Raw genomic sequence first — 23,154 nt, 5'->3', positions numbered from 1 at the left:
TTGGGCTATGTTTGTTTGTTTTAATCCACTCTGTAAGTCTCTGTCTTTTAATTGATATATTTAGACTACTACACTTAAAGTAATTATATTTACATTCATATTTAATGTAATTATTGATATGTTAGGGGTTATATCTGCCATTTTATTTTTCTGCTTTATGTTTGTTCTATTTTATTTATTTATTTTTTGTTTCTGTTTTCTTTTTTATCTTTCCCTGTGGGTTAATTGAAAATTATTTTAGAATTCCATTTTGATTTTTCTATAGTGTTTTGGGGTATATCTCTTTATATAACTTTTTTAGTGGTTGCTGTGGCTATTACGTTGTCTATAATAACTTATCGTAGTCTCTTGGTGTCAACATTTTACTGATTCAAGTGGAAGCATAGAAAGTTTACCTCCCTTTAATTCCTTTATGTCCCCTGTTTATAATATAATTATCTTAGGTATTTCTTCTATGTAGATTTAGAACCACATTAGACAGTGTTCTAATTTTTGCTTCAATTGTCAAACATAATTTAGAAAACTCAAGAGAAGGAAAGTGTGTTTACCCATATTTTTACTCTTTCCATTGTTCTTTATTCCTTCCTGATGTTCTAAGATTCCTTCTTTTGTCATTTCCTTTCTATTTAGAGAACTTCCTTTAGCCATTCTTCTAGTGTAAGTGTGCTGTGGCAAATTATCTTAGTTCCCTTTGTCTGAGAATGTCTTCATTCCTGAAGGATATTTTCATGGGATATGAAATTCTGGGTTGACAGTTCTTTTAGCACTTGAAAAATGTTGTGCCATTTCCTTCTTGCTTCTGTGGTTTCTGATGAGAAATCCAGTTTCATTCTAATTGTCTTTCTCCTGCAGATAAGGTGTTGTTTTTCTCTGGCTGCTTTCAAGATTTTCTTTGTCTTTTGTTTTTGAAGTTGGATTGTGATGTGTGCATGGGCTTCTTTGGGTTTATCTGTTTGAGGTTCTCTCAGCTTCTTGAGTCTGTATGTTTATGTCTTTTGCCAAATTCCAAACTTTTCAGCCATTATTTCTTTTTTTTACTTTATCTTATTGTACTTTAGATGAAGGTTTACAAACTAGTTTCTTATTAAACAGTCAGTACACATATTGTGTTATGGCAGCCTTTATTTCTTCAATTACTTTTTCAGGGTCTTCCTTTTTCTCCTCTCTTTCCAGGTCCTAAAGCTATATTCATTTTTTTCTTTATTTTATATAGTATTTTATTGTGTTTTAGGTGAAAGTTTACACGGTAAATTAGATTCCCATTTAACAATTTTTCTATAAATTGTTCTGTGTCATTGGTTACAATTTTCACAATGTATCAGTATTCTCATTATTTCCATTCTGTTTGTTCTGTTTCCATTATTCTAGCTTCCCTTCCCCTCCTTGCCTTCTCATCTTTGCTTTTTTGGGTAAATGTTGACCATTTGGTCTCATACAGTTAATTGTTTAAGGGAGCACATTACTCACAGGTGATACTGTTTATTTTATAAGCCAGTCTATTATTTGGCTGAAAGGTGACCTCCAGAAATAGCTTCAGTTCCAAGTTCAAAGGATATCTTAGGGCGAGAGTCTTGGGGGTTCCTCTAGTCTCTGTCGGTCCAGTAGATCTGGCCATTTTTAGAAATTTGAATTTTGTTTTACATTTTTCTCCCATTCTATCTGGGACCTTCTATCATGTTTCTGGTTAGAACAGTAGATAGTGGTAGCTGGGCACCATCTAGTTCTTCTGTCTCAGGTTAGAAGAGGCTGTGGTTCATTTGGGATATTAGTCCTGTAGACTAGTTTCTTCTTGTGCCTTTGATTTCCTTCGTTCTCTTTTGCTCTGTATGAGTGGAGACCAATAGTTGTATCTTAGACGGCTGCTCACAAGCTTTTAAGACCCCAGACGCTTCTCACCCAACTAGGATGTAGAACATTATCATTATGAACTGTGTTATGCCAACTGACTACCTTGTCTCCAGTGACTATGGTCCTAAGCCTTTTAACTCAGTAAACCAATCCTATGAGTTGTTTGGATATGCCTAGGAAGCCTCTGTAACTGTGCCCCCTATGTGCTTTGTTATATACATAGATAAATATGCAGCATACACAAATGTGTATCTACATATGCCTACAAAGACACCTGTATATGCACATGCATTGACTCACATCTGCCTTCCTATACACATAGATGCATACATATCTACCTATGTAACCACATAGATGTTGTGTTGTTGTTGTTATTGTCATTTTTGTTTTCCCAGCATATTTTCTCTCTGTTGTCCAGATTGGGTAATTTCTATTACTCTGTCTTCAAGCTTACTGATTCTTTGCTCTGTCCCCATCATTCTGCTGTTGACCCAGTTCAGTGATTTTTTTTTTTTTTTGAGGTTATATGTTCTTTAGTTCTAACATTTTCATTTGTTTTTTATTTATATCTTTTATCTTTGCTGAACTTGATATTTCCTTGGTGAGATTTTGTATTTTTTTCATTTGTTTCAAATGTGTGCTTAATTACTTGTTGAAACGTTTTTATGATAGCCTCTTTAAAATAGTTTTCAGATTATTCTAACATGTCTGTTATTTTGGTGATGGCATCTATTGATTGTTCTTTTTCATTCACACTGAGATTTTCCTAGTTCTTGGTCTGATGAGTGGTTTTTTTTATTGAAATCTAGACATTTGGAGTACTTAATTGTGCTCATGTAGAACCTGCATGCAGACCAAGAGGCAGTCATTCAAAGAGAACAAGGGGATATTGCATGGTTTAAAATCAGAAAAGCTATTACCCTATCACACAGTCCCGCCCGATCACTTGAGTGGGAGTTATAAGACCACGGCTAGAAAGGCCACACAAAAGCAATCCATCGCACCTCATAGGAAGACTCATTAACAATCTGCATTATGCAGATGACATAATCTTGCTTGCTGAAAGTGAAGAGGACTTGAAGCACTTAGTGATGCAGATCAAAGAATACAGCCTTCAGTATTGATTATACTTTAACGTAAAGAAAACGAAAACCCTCACAACTGGACCACTAAGCAACATCATGATGAACAGAGAAAATATTGAAGTTGTCAAGGATTTAATTTTACCTGGATCCACAATCAACGCCAATGGAAGCAGCAGTCTGGAAATCAAACAGCGTATTGCATTGGGCAAATCTGCTGCAAAAAACCTCTTTAAAATGTTAAAAAGCAAAGATGTCACTTTGAGGACTAAGGTGCTCCTCACCCAAGCCATGGTCTTTTCAATCACCTCATATGCACGTGAAAACTGGACAATGAATAAGGAAGACAGAGGAAGAATTGGTGCCTTTGAATTATGGTGTTGGCAGAGAGTATTGAATATACCATAAGAAGAACAAACAAATCTGTCTTTGAAGAAGTACAGCCAGAATACTCCTTAGAAGTGAGGATGGTGAGACTTTGTCTCACATACTTTGGACATGTTATCAGGAGGGACCAGTCCCTGGAGAAGGACATAATGCTTGGGAAAGCAGAAGGTCAGTGAAAAAGAGGAAGATCTTTACTGAGATGGTTGACACAGTGGCTGCAACAATGGGCTCAAACATAGCAATGATTGTGAAGATGGTGCAGGACCGGGCAGTGTTTCGTTCTGTTGTACCTAGGGTCACTATGAGTTGGAATCAACTCAAAGGTCCCCAACAACAACATGTTATGGGGTGGTGGCTGTTACTGAAACCATCTGTTTTAGCTGGCTCTACTTGGCAGAAATAGGAGGGTGGCGCCACCTTATCACTGCCATATGGGATAGAAGTCCAGGTTCCCCCGTTGGCCTCCGTTGACACCCCAGGGGAGAGGGGCTTCTTACTGCTAGGTGGGAGTTCTGGCTCCCTACCAGACCTCCACTGATACCACCCTTGCTGGGAGGGGTAGGAGTTCCTCGTTACTGCTCCCCACCTGGCCTGCACTGACATCACAGGGAAGGGCAGCGTCGTTACTGCTCAGCGGTGGTGTAAGTCCTGACTCTGCCCTTGGCCTCTTCTGATATCACCTCAGCAGGGAGGGGAGTGACATCTCACTAATGCTGGGTGGGAGTGAAAGTCCAGGCCCCATGGAGGCTCGTTACTGCCTGGCCTTTTCTGACACCACCCCAGCAGGAGTGTTAGGGTGCTTCGGTACGACCTCAAGGGAAGTCTAGTTTTCCCGCTTGGTCTTTGCTGGCATAAGTTTGCCGGCCACAGTTTTTTTCTGTGTGTTTGACTGGGGTAGAATGGTTATTGTCTAAAAGTTTTCTGTCTTGCAGGGTTGCTTCTTTCCTGGTCCTTTGTCGAGAGAGAGCAGGCTTTTGTTGGGGCTCTTTTTGTCTGTGCCCATTGGGGTTTCTGGGTTTCCAATTTCTTCAGCTGCATAGTTGGAACAAAACTTGTTGCCATCAAGTCGATTATGACTCATAGCAGCCCTATAGGACAGAGTAGAACTGCCCCATAGGGTTTCCAAGAAGTGGCTGGTGGGTCCGAACTGCCGACCCTTTGGTTAGCAGCCGAGCTCTTAACCACTCTGCCACCAGGGCTCCATAACTGGGATGTGTGTGGCAAAAACAAAACCCAGGGAATTCACCACTACGTTGTTCCTTGACTCCTGAGGTCCCTAGCCAGTCTGCCTTCTTCTCTCCACCTTTCCATATCTTCTTATATTTATTTTATATATATATAATGTCTGGGGTTTTTAGTTGTATTTAGCTGGAGGAATAGGGAAAAATATATCTACTCCACCTTCCCAGATGGATGCTAGGAAAGGGGATTTGCAAATACTTACCATTTAATATAAGGATTAGTTGGCACATGTAAAGTAACCAGACCAAGCCTGGTATATAATAGGCATTGAATAAATTATTGCTATTATTTTTCAATGATTCAAAGATTCTATAATTCTCAGTTTGTCCACTTTAAGTGTTGCCATGCTATGATGCTAAAGTCTAAGCTTTAACATTTCTAGATGTGGAACTTGACCTTTCTTCCTTCCCCTTTTTTCCTACCCCTGGACCTTCCTAGGAAAATAGTTGATCCCGAGCAGTGTTCTGTTGGTTTGTCTTTCAGAGAGCAGAGAGCATCGATCCGGTTCAAGACCACCCTTATGAACACTCTGATGGACGTCCTTCGCCACAGGCCAGGATGGGTGGAAGTGAAGGAGTAAGACATGCACCCTCATCCTCATTCCTCCTTCCCTTTGTCTTACAGGTTCCTGTTTCCCATCGTTTTTCTCCCAGTTCCCCTGGGTGGCCACTGGAACTTGTCCTAAAATGCATATGACAGGAGCCAACATTTATTCAACACTCACAACATGTGAAGTGCATTATGAACGCCATCTTATTTAAGTCTTACAACCATCCAGCAATATATGATTATATTCAGAAGAGTTAACCCAGTTGCCTAAAATCACACAGGACGTAAGTGTTAGAAGGGGATTCAAACCCTGTTCAATTTGACTATTCCACAGCCAGTGTTCCATGGCTCTCAGTAGAAATAAGAAATGCTTGTTCAAGATCCGCTGACTTGAATCTTTCAGTGAGGGTCTGGTCAAAGACTTCTATCCCCTGGCTACTTACTAGTTCTGTCACCTTGAACAAGTTACTTGACCTCGAAGCCTACATTTTTTCTTCTGTGTTAGGCTCTGAGGATACTGAAATGAACAAGCATACAGTGCCTGGCACATAGTAGGTGCTAATATTAGTTAGGGTTAAGGTTTGGATTCAAGTGACAAAGACCCGATGTAAAAGAGGCTTCAACAGATTAGAAATTTATTTCTCTCTCAAATTTAAGTCCAGATGTAGGAAGTTCAGAGACGGCATGGGTGCTCCACAGAGATGTGGGACCCATTTGCTTCCATATTTCTGCTCTGCTATCCATTGGTGAGGCCTTATCCTCATGGCCAAGGTGGAACTCTGCCTTACATCCATATTCCAAGCAGCAAAATGTAGGAAGGAGGCAAGAAAAGGCATGCTTTTCCCTTGAAGGACACAACTGGGAAGTCCCTCACATTTCATTGGCCAGAACTTAGTCATGTGATCACACCTAGCTGCAAGGGAATCTGAAAAATGTAGTTCTTATTCTGGAAAATGTAGACTAATGCAAAAAAAAAAAAGAAACAAAGAAAGAAGAAGGAGAATGGATATGAGGGATGAGGAGCAGCCAGCCTCTCTGCCAGGGTGCTCAGTGAAATTTGTTGCATAACCATAGCTAAGCATGCTAGCGCTATGCACTCTTTAAACACTTTACATGCATGATCTCATTTAATCACTTCAACAAACCTTCCAAGTAAGCACTATTATTATCCTCATTTTATTGATGAGAAAACTAGGCCAAAGAAGCAAAAAATACTGTGGGCTAGGATTTGAACCTAGTCTGGCTGTGGAGTTCAGGCTCATCTCCACCCTATTCTGGCTGCCTCTCAGTGGACGAAGAGACAAATCAGCAAGTGGATGAACATTTTCATCACACCAAAAGAACCCCCATACCATGAACAGTCACTCCCCATTCCCTCCCTCTCTCCCCTAACCCCTGGCGGCCACTAATCTATTTTCCATCTCTATAGATTTGTCTGATTGTGAGGATGGCGCAGGACCAGGCAGTGTTTTGTTCTGTTGTACATAAGGTGGCTACGAGTCAGAACCAACTCAATGGCCCCTAACAACAACAACAACAAAGTAGATTTTTGTCTATTCTGGACATTTCATATAAATGGAATCCGTATGTGGCCTTTGTGGTTTTTTTCACTTATAATAATGTTTCCAAGGTTCATCCGTGTTGTAACATGTACTGGGACTTCATTCCTTTTTATGGCTGGATAATGTTCCTTTGTATGAATATACCACATTTTATTTATCTGTTCATCAGTTGATGGACATTTGGGTTGTTTTCACTTTTTGACTATTTATGAATAATGCTACTATGAACAGTCATGTACAAGTTTTTGTGTGGACATACATTTTTATTTATTGTGGGTCTATACCTAGGAGTGGAATTGTTGGGTCATATGGTTACTATATATTTAGCTTTTTGAGGAACTGCTAGACTGTTTTCCAGAAGCAGCTGCGGCATTTTACATTCCCACCAGCAATGTATATAGGAGGGTTCCAACCCATTCTCTCCAACACTTGTTATTATCTGTCTTTTTTATTGTAGCTATCCTAGTAGTTTTGACTTACATTTCCCTAATGGTTAATAACGTTGAGCATCTTTTCATGTGTTTGTTGGCCATTTGTATATCTTTTTTGGAGAAATGTCTATTCAGATCCTTTGCCCGTTTTTAAATTGGGTTGTTTTTTTATTGTTGAGTTACAAGAATTCTTTATACCCTTATCAGATATATGACTTGCAAATATTTTCTCTCATTCTGTGGTTTGTCTTTTCACTTTCTTAATAATGTCTTTTGTAGCACAGAAGTTTTTAATTTTGATGAAGTCCTATTTATCTATTTTTTTGTTTCATTGCTTTTGCTTTTGATGTCATATCTAAGAACCCATTGTAATCCAAGGTCACAAAGTTTTACTCTTATGCTTTCTTCGGAGAGTTTTATAGTTTTAGTTCTTGCATTAGGTCTTTGATCCATTTTTAGTTAAATTTTTTATATGGTGTGAGACAGGGTCCAGCTTTAACATTATAAATTATCTTTAACTTATTATTTTGAAATTACTTTAGACTTACAAAATGTTGCAAAAATAGTACATGGCTTCCTCTGTTGGCAGCTTACATAATCATAGGACATTTGTCAAAGACAGGAAATTAACACTGATACATTACTATTAACTAAACTACAGATCTTATTTGAATTTCACCTGTTTTTTCCCACAATGCCTTTTCTGTTCCAGAATCTAATCTAGGATCCCACAATGCATTTAGTTGTCATGTGCCTTTAATCACCTCAAATCTGTGACGGTTCCTTGGTCTTTACATATCTTTCATGCCCTCGACGCTTTTGAAGAGTATCAGTCGGTTATTTTGTACAGCGTCCTTCAGTTTGGGTTTGTCTCATGTTTTCTCATCATGAAGTTATGCATTTCGGCACAGAAGTGATGCTGTGCTCTTCCAGGTACGTCATATTGAGAAGTTCCTGATGATGATACGTCTTATCATCAGTGATGTTGACCTTGATCACTAGGTTAAGGTGGTGTCTGCCGGATTTCTCCATTGTAAAGTTATTTTTTTTTTTTTGCATTGTAATTAATAAGTATCTTGTTGGCAGATACTTTGAGACTATGCAAATATTCTGTATCGAAACAAATTTCCACACAATGGTTTTAGCATTCCTTGAAGATTCTTGCCTAAATCTATCATTAATTGATAACTGAAAAATGATTATTCTTTAACTCTCTCATTCCTTCTGTATTTATTAGATGGCATTCTTTTGTAAAGAAGAGTTTTTCTCTACTCATTCTTTCTTAATTTAGTATCAGTTTGGTTCACTGAAGTCCACCGTCTTGACCAGAAGATTTCACTCTTTCATTTCCCAGCAGGGAAACTGAGGCCCAGAGAGGAGGGCAAGCTCACACAGGAGTCAGTGCCGGAGGCAGGAACAGAATTAGGGCTCCTGATTCCTAGTCTACTTCTCCTTGCTTTGCATGACCCTACCGGCTGCAGGCATCAGGGGAGATAAGAAGAGGGACAAGGCATATGGACAAGGCCTCTTCCAGCCAGCCCGGACTTGGCATCTTCTGTGGTGCCTGAGGGTTTACGAAGTGCACAGCCATTTTTCCAGTGGGTTTCCATCAGGTATAGAGGCCATTACTTGAAACTGCTATGTCTGTGGTAATAGCCCGAGGGGGAGGTTTGGAGAAGGACTAGGTTTTCATTAGTGTATCCGGACAGGACTCTGAAACTAGTCATTTCTGACTCCAGTGTCGCTCTGTTACCACTTTCATCACTATTGCCACATCTGTGCACCACATGTGCTCTGTATTCATATTTTCCTCAAGATTGACTCACTCTTTTTCCTTAAATCAATGCACTTGAAATGGAACATTTACATTACAACGATAATATCTGTAGAATTATGGGGTTTGTCTTGCTATTTGTGTTTTTTCCAAATCCACATTAAATAAGTATACAACTGCTGAACTTTCTAAGATGTCTGTGTACCATTTAAAAGGCATTACAAGATTTTTTTTTAATTGTGCTTTAGATGAATGTTTACAGAGCAAAATAGTTTCTCTTTAAACAATTAATACACAAATTGTTTTGTGACACTGGTTGCCAACCCCGTGATATGTCAACACTCTCCCCTTCTGGGCCCCAGGTTCCCGATTTCCGTTCATCCTGTTTTCCTGTCCCTTCCTGCTAAAAGGCATTAGAAGATTTGTGGGAGGTTCAGTACCCCCAGGCTGAGAGATGTCATCACCCTCTCCTCAAGCTGACAGCCTCCTGGCGTGTCCCCTGTTGTGGTTACGAGTCTCCCAGGCAGATGCCCAGCTACTGGAGATAAAGAACTCTTCTCAGTTCCTCCTTCCTGGCCCTGATCTCTGGGCCCACAATAAGGCTAGTCCTGTCTCCCTTCCCCTCTGAGCATGGTGTAACATTCAGGAGAAACACCAGTCCAGCAACCACAAGGAACTGAGAGGCAATTTAAATCTTTGTCTAGTTCCTTGAAAATTCCAAAGAGAGCTCCATTCACAGCACACAGACAGACTTCTTGGCCATTGTTCCAGTTACTATTACTAGCTGCCATTGAATCAGTTCCTACTCATGGCAACCCCAGCCAAGCACTTAACTGTTCAGCTACTATTACTGTCTAATGGATCTCAAAACTTAGTTTCTTAAAACGGCCATGTTGTTGTGCTCACAGCCCCTGTGGACCCAGACTTCTGACAGGCTCAGAGGGCATGGCTGCCTCTGCTTTGTGCTGAAATCCTACTTGTCCATCACCCCAAGGGAGCGACTTCCTAATTTCTCTCTGTTTCTGCCTCAAACTTCCCCAAGATAGTTCTCAAAACTCAGCCCACTTGTCTATAATAGCAAAAAAGGGAAACAACTCAAACACTTTTTATTAGGAAAACAAAAATGGTGTGTTCACACAATAGAATGAGTTACAATGAGTTAAACGAGTGAATTAGATCAGTAAGTATCAGATGGATAAGTCTCAGAAGGAAAAGGTTAGTGAAAAAAGCAAATTGTGACAGGAAACAGACAAGAGAGGCTCCAACCACAGAGCTTAGACTCTGGAGCCCAGTGGTCTGAGTTCAAGTCCTGATCATCCACTTACTAGCTATATGAACCTGGGCAAGTTCTGCAACCTCTTCATGCCTCAGTTTCCTCATCTGTAAAATGGACATGATAATAATAGAACCTACCACTTAGGGTTGCTATGAGGATCCATGAGTTAACATTTGTAAAGTACCTATAATAGTGCCTGGCACATAGTAAGTGACGTAAGCATAGCAATTAGAAAGTTTAAAAGCATGCCAGACAATGCCACCCACCATGTACAAATACTACACACATACATATGTACGTATATATGGGGTAAAATTATAAAGACATGCATAGAAATCATACACACCAAATTCAGGCTCATGATTTCCTTTGGGAATCAGACATGGATATACGGGGGCTTCAGTTATGCATGTAATTTAAAAAATTGGAAGCACTCATGTTTTCTTTTCTGTCACATCTTTTTCAAGCACCTCCTCCCTGTCCCTCAGCTCTGGTATTAGGGTTTGGTAGATTCGTCTGGTTTCCTGTTCCTTCCCTGGCATGGTGTTCACAGGGTCAGAATTTGGAGTCAGGAGGCCTGGATATGAATTCTGGTGCGGCTGTGTCCCCGTCGGGCAAGGCTCTTTTCATCTTAGAGCTCAGGGGATGACCAGTCACCTTTCAGGGCTGCTCTGAGCGTTTAGTGAGAGAAACGGCTTTGTGAGCTGGAGCCAGCTTGCAAATGCTACGTAATTGCTTGATAATTGGAGAGTGGGGGTGGGGGTGGGGGTAGGGGATGGGCTGGGGAGACAGCAACTCCGATGCTTCCAGGGCCCAGGCTGGCAGCACGACGAGGTGAAAGTGGCTGGACTGCCATGGTGGTAGAGAGTGGTGGGGGCTGGTGACCTGGACAGTGCAAGCTTGTCTAAAGGGGTACCACCCCTAGGCTAGCCCACAGGGACCAAGAGGCACTCTGGGCTCCGAGTGGCCAGATCTGCGGATAGTTAAGGGAAGCCGGGAATCTGGATTTTTATGGGAACATTTCTCTAGTTTTCAGCTGGGCATGTTTGTGGGACAGAGGTGGTTCATGGCCTTGCTGCCTTCCTTAAGCCCCCTCCGCGTCACTTCCCTGGGCCTCAGACCCTGCAGTGCTAAGGGCCTCAGGTCATGACCTTTGTGTTCCCCCTCCCCCCAAGTGAAGGGGAGTGGGATTTCTACTGGTGCGATGTGAGCTGGCTCCGGGAGAACTTCGACCACACCTACATGGATGAGCACGTGCGAATCAGTCACTTCCGGAACCACTATGAGGTGAGCCGGGCAGGGACGAGGGGACTGAGTCAGTCAGCCCTTGCCGTTGATTTGGCAATGAGCAGGAGCTAGTTTTAGGGGGACTAGGGCCAGAATGGAAGTGTCTGGGTGGTGCAAATGGCTAATGCGCTCGACTGCTAACTGAAAGGTTGGAGGTCCGCGTCCACCCAGCGGTGCCTTGGAAGAAAGGCCTGGCAACCTACTTCCAAAAAAATCAGCTATTAAAACCCTATGGCACACAGTCATACTCTGACACGCATGGTATTACCATGAGTTGGAGTCAACTCAACAGTAACTGTTTTTTTTAGGGCCAGAATGGGGAAAGTGTAAGGGAATTTTGGGGTGCATGTCAGATGGGGAATGTGTGGACTAGATATGCGATGAGCTAAGTCATTTGAGGGTGTGAGGGCGGAAGACCTGGGAAGGGACTTGCTTGGCTGGGGGTTCGAAGTCCCGGGCTGGTGTCGTTTCACCACCAGAGATGTGAGGGGCAGGCTGGTTTAGGGTGAAAGGACCAAAGAGTAGGGTGCTTGGGGGATTATGATGACTTCAGGGTGGAGGCGAGTTGGGCAGTTTGGGGTCTAGAGATGGGAGGGTGGTCTGGGAGGAACCAGAGGAGGCAACAGTGGGATGTTTTAAAAGGTTAGTGTAGCTTAATTGTTTAGAAGTATGAACTTCGGAGCCAGACAGGCCTGGGTCATTTTCGAGCCTTAGTTTCCTCGCCTGTAAAATGAGGATAATTATAGACGAGCCGGCTCTCAGTCCAAGTTACTCTTCTGGTATTGTTACTTTGTGGGCCACAGAATGGAGGTTGGGGTTGGGAGATGGAGCAGGGCAGTGAGCATGAGCACCGATGGCCTGCCTATCCTGCTGCCCAGCTGACCCGCAAGAACTACATGGTGAAGAACCTGAAGCGGTTCCGGAAACAGCTGGAGCGTGAGGCGGGAAAGCTGGAGGCAGCCAAATGCGACTTCTTCCCCAAAACCTTTGAGATGCCATGCGAATACCACCTGTTTGTGGAGGAGTTCCGCAAAAACCCGGGCATCACCTGGATCATGAAGCCTGTGAGTGAGAGGGAGGAGTCCTGGGGCTGGAGCAGGGCTCTCTGATGGCCCTGCCAGGACATGACTGTGCCTGGGAATTCAGCCTTAGATGCGCTGTCCGCCTCCCTGGAAGGGCAGACTTTGTCTTCTCTTCTCTGCAATGTATGGACCCAGCAGCTATGACTGCTGGCACACAGTAGGTGATCCATAAGTGTTTATTGAATGAAGAAGGACAAGGACACCAGGGCAGGGAATCCAGAGCCTCACTGGAGCTCAGATCTCTGATAGAAAAAGGTGGCCAGGCTGTGCAGAGTGTTTTACCCAAATCCTTATAATGGCCCTAAGGGGAGGTATTACCACCCCATTTTAAAGATGAGGAGACTAAGGCTTATTTACTCAAGGATTCCACAGATACTTACTGTGCACTTGCCCTGTGCCAGGCACAGAAGTAGGTGCTGGGGATAAAGCCCTTGCAAGTCAGAAGTCTGGTCTCAAGGAGAGCAGACAGTAAGCAAACAGGATACATGCATGATTATACTTGTGGTCGGTGTTACTATGGAGACTAAGGAGAATGGTGCTGGGAGAGGGAGCAGCAGGAGGATCTCACCCAGCCAGCCAGGCTCCTCTGAAGAAATGAAAGCTTAGGCTCTGAGGCCAAACTGCTTACTAACTGCGTGACCTCAGGCAAATTACTTAACTTCTCTGTGCCCAGTCTCCCCCTCTGCAGAGTGCGACTAATAGTACCTGTTTCATAGCATTGTTGTGTAACTGAATGAGTTAACACAGCTAAAGCACATAGTAAGTGCTCAATAAATGAGAGTTGTTGTTATAAGAGTTAGTATTGAGCTTTGACCTAAAGATGCTTAGGAGGCAGCCTGAAGAAGGGGTGGAGGTGGGGAAGAGCATTCCAGGCAAAGGGAACAGCATGTTCAAAGGCCTTGCATCTGGAGGTGGTCCTTTTAGGGATCGAGAAATGGACTAGAGGCCAATGGTGGCAGAGCATCTCCCAGATGTTCAGCCCTTCCTCGATGCCCCCTCTCACCCCAAAGCTGCATGCGGCTGCTATAGCCTTCAATGGCATCATCAAAGGCCCTGTTTTGTTTTCCTGGCTTGGGAGCGTGCCAGGCCCCAGGGAGGGAGCTGGGGGTAGGGTAGGAGGAAGCAGCTCTTCCTTGTGTTGCTGAAGATCAGGGCCTGGTGTTGGCTAACACAGATTTAGCCAGTAGCACAGGCGTTTGGAGGGGCTGCCTTTATCAGAAAGGGGACCAGTCATCAATAGATGCTCCCAACAGGGGATGAGGTGGGATTTGAACCCAGGCTGCCCAGATAGTTTTCCTGGCCCCTCCTGCCTCTCTAGGACCTGCGGGAAGGCCTGAGTCCCGGGAAGGCCCAGGGAGGAGGGCACTGAGGCTGGGGTAGTAGGAGTTAGACAGAGGAGCACTGGGACCCACCCAGGATGGATTCCAGCTCCAGCGTTATCCTCTCAGACAAACGGTAATTTGTGCTAATTGAGAATGAGCAATTGCATATTAAGTTGATTCCTTTCCCAGCCCACAGCCTTTGTTCAGTAGCAGACACAACAGCTGTAATTAAGAGGAGGAATCTTGGCTATGTGTGTGTGTCTCCTTTCCTCCACCAGCCAAGGCGCCCCGTCTGGACTGGGGGTGTGGAAAGTGGGCGCTTCTGGTCTGACCCGCCTGGGTTCTAATTCTGTATCCACCACGTACGAGCTATATGACCCTGAGCTGGTTACTCCACCCCTCTCAGTCTGCTTCCTTGTCTGGAAAATGAAATTAACGAGTGTGCCTGCCTTATAGAGTTGCAAGAGAATTCAGCACACTTACACACTCAAAGGGCGTGGCACTTAGATGCCCAATAACTGACCATTTTCATTGTTATTTCTTAGAGCCCAGGAAACTCCCTCTCTATTCCCTGCCCCTGGCAAGCACTAGACCAGTGCTTCTCACACTTCAATGTACTGAGGAACAGAGGAAGAGGGAGAGTCAGGAATAGGAGGAGGAAATGGAATGTGTGGCTAATTGCCTCCATGAACAACTGTCTCCTTTGCCGTGAGACCAGAAGAACTGGTTGGTGCCTGGTTACCATTACAGAACATTCTGATCGAACATTCCACAGAGGAATCTTTAATCAAAAGGGAGAAAATGCAGAACAGACTTTCAGATTCTCATGGACTCTAGACTTTCTGGAGCCATGGAGGCTGGATGAACCCCTGAAACTATTGCCCTGAAATAAGCTTTAAACCTTAAACCAAAAATATCCCCTGAAGTCTTCTTAAACCCAAACAGGAGTTTAGCTTAACTAGTAAAAAATATCTGCTTTGAGCATTATACTCTTTTAAAAACTATCAATATAGGATCAAATTGACAATCCAAAAACCAAAACCAAACCTGTTGCCATTGCGTCGATTCTGACTGATAATGACCCTATAGGACAGAATAGAACTTCCCCATAGGATTTCCAAGAAGCGGCTGGTGGATTCGAACTGCTGACCTTTTGATTAGCAGCCAGGCTCTTAACCACTGCACTGCCAGGGCTCCAAATTGACAACAGCAACTTGAAAGATTAGATAGTAATCTTAGGGGGCAGTGAGTTTATCTTAATGAGGGAGGAACAACCCAGAAACGGAGAGTGAGAATGGTTGCACAAATCAAAGAATGTCATCAATGTCACTGAACTGTACATGTAGAAACTGTTGAACTGGCATATGTTTTACTGTGTATATTTTCAACAGCAGCAATGAACTAAATAAATAAACTTTGATGTGCCCATGAATCACCCAGGAACCTTGTTCAAATGCAGAGTCTGATTCCAGGTGAGGCTGAGAGTCTGCATTTCTAACCAGCTTCCAGTGATGCTAACGCTGTTGGTCCATAGACCACACTGAGTATTGGCTGTAGAGCGGGGGTTCTCACACTTGAGCGGGCATCAGAATCTCCTGGAGGGTTTATTAAAGCAGATTGCTGGGCCTCGCCTCTAAGTTGCCAGTTCAGTAGGTCCGGGCAGGGCCTGAGGAGGTGCATCTGTCACAAGTTCCCAGGTGTCATGAATTGAATTGTGCCCCCCAAAAATATGTGTTATCAATTTGGCTATGCCATGATTCCCGGTATTGTGTGATTGTCCACCATTTTGTCATCTGATGTGATTTTCCTATGTGTTGTAAATCCTATCAGTATGATGTTAATGAGATGGATTAGTGGCAGTTATGTTGATGAGATCTACAAGATTAGATTGTGTTTTAAGCCAATCTCTTTTGAGATAAAAAAGAGAGAAGTGAGCAGAGAGAGACAAGGGGACCTCATACAACCAAGAAGCAAGAGCCAGGAGAATAGCACACTCTTGGGACCCAGGGTCCCTGTGCTGAGAAGCTCCTAGTCCAGGGGAAGATTGATGACAAGGACCTTCCTCCAGAGCCGACAGAGACAGAAAACCTTCCCCTGGAGCGGGTGCCCTGAATATGGACTTCTACCCTACTAGACTGTGAGAGAATAAACTTGTTTGTTAAGGCCATCCATTTGTGGTATTTCTATTATAGCAGCACTAGGTAACCAAGACACCAGGTTGCAAAGATGCTGCTGGTCTGGGTACCACACATTGAGAAGCTCTGGGCTAGAGTACTAGTTCTGGGATCCTATTACTTTTGGATTCCTTTGGGGTGAAGAAAGTGTTAGAAAATAGAGCATTAACCTAAATTTGGAAAAATAGAGGGGAAAACATCCCCTGAATCCCTCACTCTTCACAACAAGGCCTGTCTGTGTGACCCAGTTCGTTCTCATTCGCCCACAGACAGGAGTTTTCACATAGTTGCAGTGGCTGGGCCAGTCACATGACAGCTGTGGGCCTGCGTTGTCCCCTCAGCTGTCCCCTGGAGGGTTTCCCCAGAGCGCCTATCTTCCTCTTCAATGGTGGCTGAGCAGCCCAGGGAGGAGTCAAGCTGGATTCCAAAGGGAGCAAGCCACGTCACCCCCTCCACTGCCTGTGAGGACCCCTCTTCCCACCCTGCCTGAGCCCCAGCCTCCCCGAAGCTTTGCTATTACTCTTGGGTGACATAAGAGCAGGCCCTTGGGTTTGCCATTAAAAAGTCCGGTCTAGTGTAAAAATTGCATCAATCCAAATTTTTTCCCATCTAAGCATTCTCCCCTCCCACAAGCTCAGGCCGCTGGGGTTGGCAAAAAGGAAGGCAGGACACACATCATAGAGGCCACTCCTCTCCTCCAGCTTCCCTCTGTCCATCTGTCTCTCTGTGTGTCTAACACTTTACTCAGGGATGTGGGTGTCCTTGGCAACCACTCGGCTGGTCTCAGCTTTGGGGACCTCTGTTTAAACTGCAAGATAGGAAGATCCACTTTTTTTTCCCTGAAGTTTATTTATTTTGTTGTTGTTGTTGGGAATATACACAGCAAAACATACACTAATTCAACAGTTTCTACATGTACAATTCAGCAACACTGATTACATTCTTCAAGTTGTGCAACGATTCTCACCTCCTTTTCTGAGTCGTTCCTCTCTCATTAACATAAACTCACTGTCCCCTAAGGTTCCTATAGAATCTTCCCAGTTGCTGTTGTCAATTTGATCCTATACTGATAGTTCTTAAAAGAGTATAATGCTCAAGGCAGATTTTTTTTTTACTAATTAAGCTAAACTATTGTTTGGTTTTAAGATGACTTCAAGGGATATTTTTGGTTTAAAGTTTAAAGCTTATCTCAGGGCAATAGTTTTAGGGGTTCATCCACCCGCCATGGCTCCAGCAAGTCTAGAGTCCATGAGAATTGGAAGTTCTGTTCTGCATTTTCTCTCTTTTGATCAGGATTCTTCTGTGGAATCTTTGATCAAAATGTACAGTAATGGTAACCGGGCACTATCCAGTTCTTCTGGACTCATGGCAAAGGAGACAGTTGTTCCTGGATGCAATTAGCCACACATTCCATAAACCAAAAAAAATCAAACCCATGGCCATTAAGTCAATTCCAACTTGTAGTGACCCTATAGGGTCTTTTCAGTCACCTCATTTGCATGTAAAATCTGGACAAAGTAAAAGAAACTCAGAAGAAGAATTGATGCATTAGAATTGTGGTGTTGGCAAAGAATATGGACTATACTGTGGAGTGCCTGAGAATGAACAAATCAGTCTTAGAAGAAGTACAACCAGAATGCTCCTTAGAAGTGAGGGTAGCCAGACTTTGGCTCACTTACTTTGGACACATCATCAGGAGAGGTCAGTTGCTAGAAAAGGACATCATGGTTGGTAAAGTAGAGTGTCAGCAAAAATGAGGGAAACCCTCAATGAGATGGATTGACACAGTGGCCAAAGCAATGGACTCAAACATACCAATAATCATGAAGATGGTGCAGGACCAGGCAACATCTCATTCTTTTATACATAAGGTCACCGTGAGTTGGAGCCAACTGGATAGCAACTAACAAAACAGGTGGAGGCCTGCAAGGTGCATTCTCATGGCCACCACACAAACTATGTGCTATAGTAATATGTGTGCTTTTCATTAGCAATTGAAGGGTATCTAATAGCAGCTACCACTTGCCCCCATGACCGGGAGCCCTTTGTGCAGTGGTCAACCTGTACAGCCATACCTGACAGCTCTGCCTGCCCCTACATTGTTCAGAGGGCCTCACATTGACCAGCCGAGCCATGCTCAGAGGAGAACAGAGGGAAATTAAGAGGTTGCACTTGCTGGGTACATTTTACAACTCAGGCAGACCCACTCTGTGGTTGCAGATAATTAAAAGGCTGTTCTGGGGCCCAGGAATCAGATATGTTCTAGGAGGCCCTGGAAGGCAGAGCTGGCAAATATTAGCTCAACACAGGTTAGGCTGTGAAAGCTCCTTGAGGTCTGGGTTACTGTTCTAGCATAATGCCAGCACATAGGGGGCACCTAATACTGCATATACCTTTCAGATGATTGCTTAATAGAGCTATCCTGCAATGAAAAGGGCTGCCTCCAGGAAGGGGATAGTGAGCTTCCTGGCACTGTGAGTATGCAAAGCCAGGCAGGTGACCACTGGGCAGGAATGTCACAGGAGGCAGTAATGCCTTTGGTGAGGACCACATTGCATGATATTAAAGATTCTCCCAGTTCCGAGATTCTGCGAAGCTATGAATTATCCATGCTGGGGTTCAGTAAAGGCAGACTAATTTCAGTATTAGCTGAAGCAAAACCTAATTAGGAAGGCAAATTGATTTCCAAAAAAAGAATCAAATGGTATGTTCCCAGGACTGTTAGAAATGGTTTTTTAATTGTCTTCTCTTTTGCATTATTCATGCAACTTTGCGTGTGTCTTTGTGAGCTAAGCAGCCCCTCACTTTCCTTCTCCCCTCTCTTCCACACGCTATGATTAGGACCTTTTCTGTTACAGGCCCCCTGCTGGGCATGTGGTGATGACTGGGTCTGGGTCCATATCCCAAAACTTCTCACAGTCTAATGGGAGACTTGCTCATCTGAGTCCAGCCCTCCCTCAGCCTTGAGCACCGGGCAATGGGAGCTCAGACGAGAGGCCCCTCACTCAACTCTGGGAAGGCTTCTCAGAGGAGGTGCTCTCCTAGGAGGTAGGGTCTTACAGGACAAGGGTGAGGTCACCTGGCCAAAGGTGGAGAGAGGATGATCAAGAACTATTAGCTACACACTTGCACAGGATGCATGACCAGGATGTTCACAGCAGCACTGTTTGTGATAGCAAAAGATTGGAAACAGCCTAAATGCCGTCAGTAGGGGACCGCCTAAATAAATCATGATACAGCTCCACAGTGGAATACTATGCAGCCATGAAAAATACAAGGCTGCCTTCTATGTACTTATGGGGGGAAACCTCTGGAATATGTTGTTAAGTGAAAAAAGCAAGAGACAGAACAATGCTGTGGACTCTAACCACCTGTGTACCAAAGAGAGAGAAAAGATTATTTGTGTTTGCTTTTATATGCAAGGATTATCTCCAGCGGCAACCACAGGAAACCACTATAGTGCTGGCCTCTGGGGAGGGGAACAGGGTGGCTGGGAGCAGGGTGGTGGGAAGCTTCTGCTGTCTCCGCCTTTTGCATTTTGAGCCATGTGAATGCATCACCTATTTTAAAAAATACAGCATAAAAAGTTGTCTGTTAGATCCGCAAGGTTGGCTCAAAGGAGTAGGCTGGCTATTAATAAGGGAAGATAACAGCAGAGATGGTTTGACTTAAAAGGAATTGGGACCAGGAGGCATGGAGTCACCAGCTCTGTCACTCACCAGCTTGTGTGGGCAAGCAAGTGACACCTCCCCGCACCTCAGTTTCCTCATCTGTGAAACAGGGGTCACAGACTTTGCCTAGGCATTGTTGGGAGCCAACCCATGCCAAGGTTCTTGGCTTGCAGGAGGCCACTCCTATGTGAAAGCTGCTTTCATTCCTGCGATAGGTCCCTGGGACCTGGGGTCTCCAAGAACATGCTAAGACAGAACGCGGGGCCTGATGATGATGATGATGATGAGTGTGTGTGTGTTTGTGTGTATAACCTCAGCAGCAGACAGAGAAGTTCATCAGAGTCCTCAGCATATTCTATGCCATTGTTATTGGTCTGGCTAAGGCCCCTCCCTTGTTTTATTCTCCCTCCCCCCAGTAACCTATCCCCACTTCCATTTTCCTCTGCATAGAGGCACCTTCTCTGGGGATGGCCGCATGGCCTTGGCCTTGCATGTTTCCTGGTATACCAGATAACATTAGTGTGTATGTGTTCATATCGATCTGTGTCACTGAACTGTAATCTAGTTCTATTTCTTACTTTTTTCATCTAACACCATATTTTCTAGATATATTCCTGCTGCTTTGAGTACCTGCTGTTGCTTCTGACAGCCACATATTTTATTTAGCCACACCCCTGAGGACAGACCCCCATCTTGCCCCCCTCATTCACTCTGGATACAACACTGCAGTGAAATCCTCGCCATGCCCCTCCTGGCCCTGTGGGAGAATTCCCCTGGGGTATAGACCCAGGAGCAGGATCGCCGGGCATAGGGTGTAGGTAGCCATAGCTTCCGCAGATTCTGCCAGCTGCCCCCCAGAATGGCTGTGCCAGTCGACATGCCACCACGGGGCACAGTTCCCAGCTCCCTTCCTCACCAGCACTTGCTAAGTTTTCCACTCTGGTGGAGGCCAAGGGTCATCTTGTATCAATTTACATTTCCTGCATTAATTGTTAGCCAACATCTGTTCATCCTTACAGCCTCCCCTGGGTGGAGGCTGGATTGCTGGCTCCATTCCCCAGGCTGAGAAATTGGGGCAGGAGAAGAGAGGGGGCTGGAACCACAGAGCTGAGAGCCGTCTTTCTGCACCCCTCCTACCTCCCAGGTAGCCCGATCTCAGGGGAAGGGCATCTTCCTCTTCCGGAGGCTGAAGGACATCATGGACTGGAGGAAGGTGAGCTTACCCCTTCCTTCTGCCCCCTTCTCTGCCCTCACTGGGAAGGGGGGCTCCTCTTTTCCTTCCTCGGAGCTCTGAGGGCTGATGGAGAAGCTCTGCCCAGGGGCCTGCCAGGGAAGCAGGGGTCTCTGGAGCCAGAGTGTCTGGGTTCACATCCTGGCTTTGCCACTTAATAGCTGTGTGACATAGGGCAAGTTACTTCACCTCTCTGTAGCTGAGTAAATGGGGAGAGTAGTGGTACCTACTGAGGATACAATGAGTTACTGCACATAAGCCCCTGAGAACAGTGCAGGCACTTAGTAAGTGCTCACGACATGCTGTCTATCTGGGCCTCCTGCCCACCTGGCTGGGGAGAGTCTGACTGACCCTTCCCTGAGGTCCTAGACAGCCTTGGAGGCAACTCTGTCCCTCCCTCCACCCCATCCTTATTCCAGGACTCGATGCAGTAGAAATCCTGGTTCAAATCCTGCCTCTGCCACTCAGCAGCTGTGTGATTTTGGGAAAATTGATGAACCTCTCTGAACCTTCGTCCAGGGTGGGTGGGAGGATCAGGATGAATGAACTAGTGCACCATTAGGCTCACAACAGGTGCTCAATAAATGAATCTCGCCCCCCCGCCCCATGTGTCTCAATTCCTCCCATAAAACCATCAGGGCACTGCTGGGAAGAAGATCACCAGCCTGGAGGCCCAGCCCACCCGAAGTACTGTCAATCCCTCTGGCAACCACGTGAGTATAGGTTGTAGGGGGAGAATGGGGCGGGGGGTCCTAGGAAGGGCAGGCCTGGGTCTCTGTCTTGAAACAGCTAGGGGTGATCGTGGGTGTAGAAAAGTCTGCCCTTGGAGCCAGAAACCCCGCGTCCCAGGACTCGCTGCCACTGGGCTGCTGTGTGACCTCACCGAATGTATGATGCTTGTCTTTGGGGCTCGGTTTCCTCACAAGGTTGCTGTGAGGGGGCAATGTGTGGAAAAGAGCTTTGCAGACTGTGAGGCACTGTGCAAGCATTTGAGAGAGATTTCCTGTCTCCTGGAGCTGGTCTGGTCTGGAAAGAATTAGAGGGAGAGATGGGAGAGGTTCGTCCTTGGGGGCCTGTGTGGTGGTCCAGGCAGTGCTACGGAACAGAACTCTCCGCAGTGATGGAAATCGTGCAGACCTGTGCTCTCCAGTACGGTAACCAGTAGCCACCTGTTGCTACTGAGCAGTTGAAATGGGGCTAGTGTAATGGAGGGGCTGGATTTTTAATTTCAATCAATTTAGCTTTGATTTACTTTTGTGTCTTCCCTATCTGGGTTGATATCTGGTTGCTCTATCCTGTATTCTGATCTTGCGTTGTTATCTGATGTTACTGATTTTCTAACTGGAGGACTCCCTTTAGTATTTCTTGTAATTTTGGTTTGGTTTTTGCAAATTCCCTAAACTTCTGTTTTAATTTCAGTCAATTTAAATGTAAATGTCAAAACCACATGTGACTAGTGGCTACCATATTGGACAGTGCAGGTGTAGAGGTTAAATGCCCAGGCTCTGGGCCCAGACTGTGGGTCACATCTCAGGTGTACCGCTGATGCTGCGTGCCCTGGGGCAAGTCACTCTCCCTCTCTGTGCTTCAGTTTCTTTTCTGTAAAATGGGGATAACATTAGTACTTACCTAATAAAGTTAACTTAAGGGTCAAATAAGATATTCCAAGTAGAGGGCCTAACCCAATGTCTAGTACACAGTGCTCAATAAGTGTTCATTATGACTATTATAACTAGGACACAAGAGGCTCTGATGACCAGAAGGATGAAATTCCTGTGGAGAACTATGTAGCTCAGCGTTACATTGAAAATCCTTACCTGATAGGAGGTAAGTTGTCTAGCTCCCTGCCCCGCCCCTTCCACTGAGCTCTTGGTCAAGCAGTCAGTCCATAACCCTTGGCAGGCAGCCCACGGCTGCCTAGCCTGACTCCAGGCATGAAAGGATGCAAAGCTGGATATTTGCCCTGCTGTCTTCCCCTCCTAGCCTTTGCCTTTACAGTTCCCTCTTCTGGCATCCCTTCCATTCCCTCCTTGGTTCACTAAAATTCTCTTCATTTTATAAGAACCAACTTACTCGTTTTTCATGCATTTATCCAACAAATATTTATAAAGTGCCTACTAGGTACCAGGCAGTGTCCTGGGGACTGACTGCCCCCCTTGCTCCCATGGAGCTTCCATCCTAGATGAGCAGACAGCAAGAAACCAGAAAACGAATGAAACACTTCCACATAGTGTGC

The 23,154-nt window shown here is 44.7% G+C and overlaps 1 protein-coding gene across 1 annotated transcript in view; it reads left to right on the top strand.

Annotated features, from left to right (window-relative positions):
* TTLL9 (tubulin tyrosine ligase like 9) overlaps nucleotides 1-23,154 on the top strand; it is a 52,895-nt gene that overhangs the window by 4,275 nt on the left and 25,466 nt on the right. Inside the window, exons 3-8 of the mRNA XM_004370592.1 lie at nucleotides 5,043-5,135; nucleotides 11,327-11,438; nucleotides 12,317-12,502; nucleotides 20,832-20,900; nucleotides 21,557-21,631; nucleotides 22,655-22,745. Of these exons, the coding sequence (XP_004370649.1) occupies nucleotides 5,043-5,135; nucleotides 11,327-11,438; nucleotides 12,317-12,502; nucleotides 20,832-20,900; nucleotides 21,557-21,631; nucleotides 22,655-22,745 (626 nt within the window). The remainder of the gene's footprint in view (nucleotides 1-5,042; nucleotides 5,136-11,326; nucleotides 11,439-12,316; nucleotides 12,503-20,831; nucleotides 20,901-21,556; nucleotides 21,632-22,654; nucleotides 22,746-23,154) is intronic.

The sequence above is a fragment of the Trichechus manatus genome, unplaced genomic scaffold (assembly GCF_000243295.1).
Source record: "Trichechus manatus latirostris isolate Lorelei unplaced genomic scaffold, TriManLat1.0 scaffold00008, whole genome shotgun sequence".
Taxonomy (NCBI): Eukaryota; Metazoa; Chordata; class Mammalia; order Sirenia; family Trichechidae; genus Trichechus; species Trichechus manatus.
Note: the sequence above shows the minus strand (reverse complement) of the source record. Positions and strands in the feature narration are given on the sequence as shown.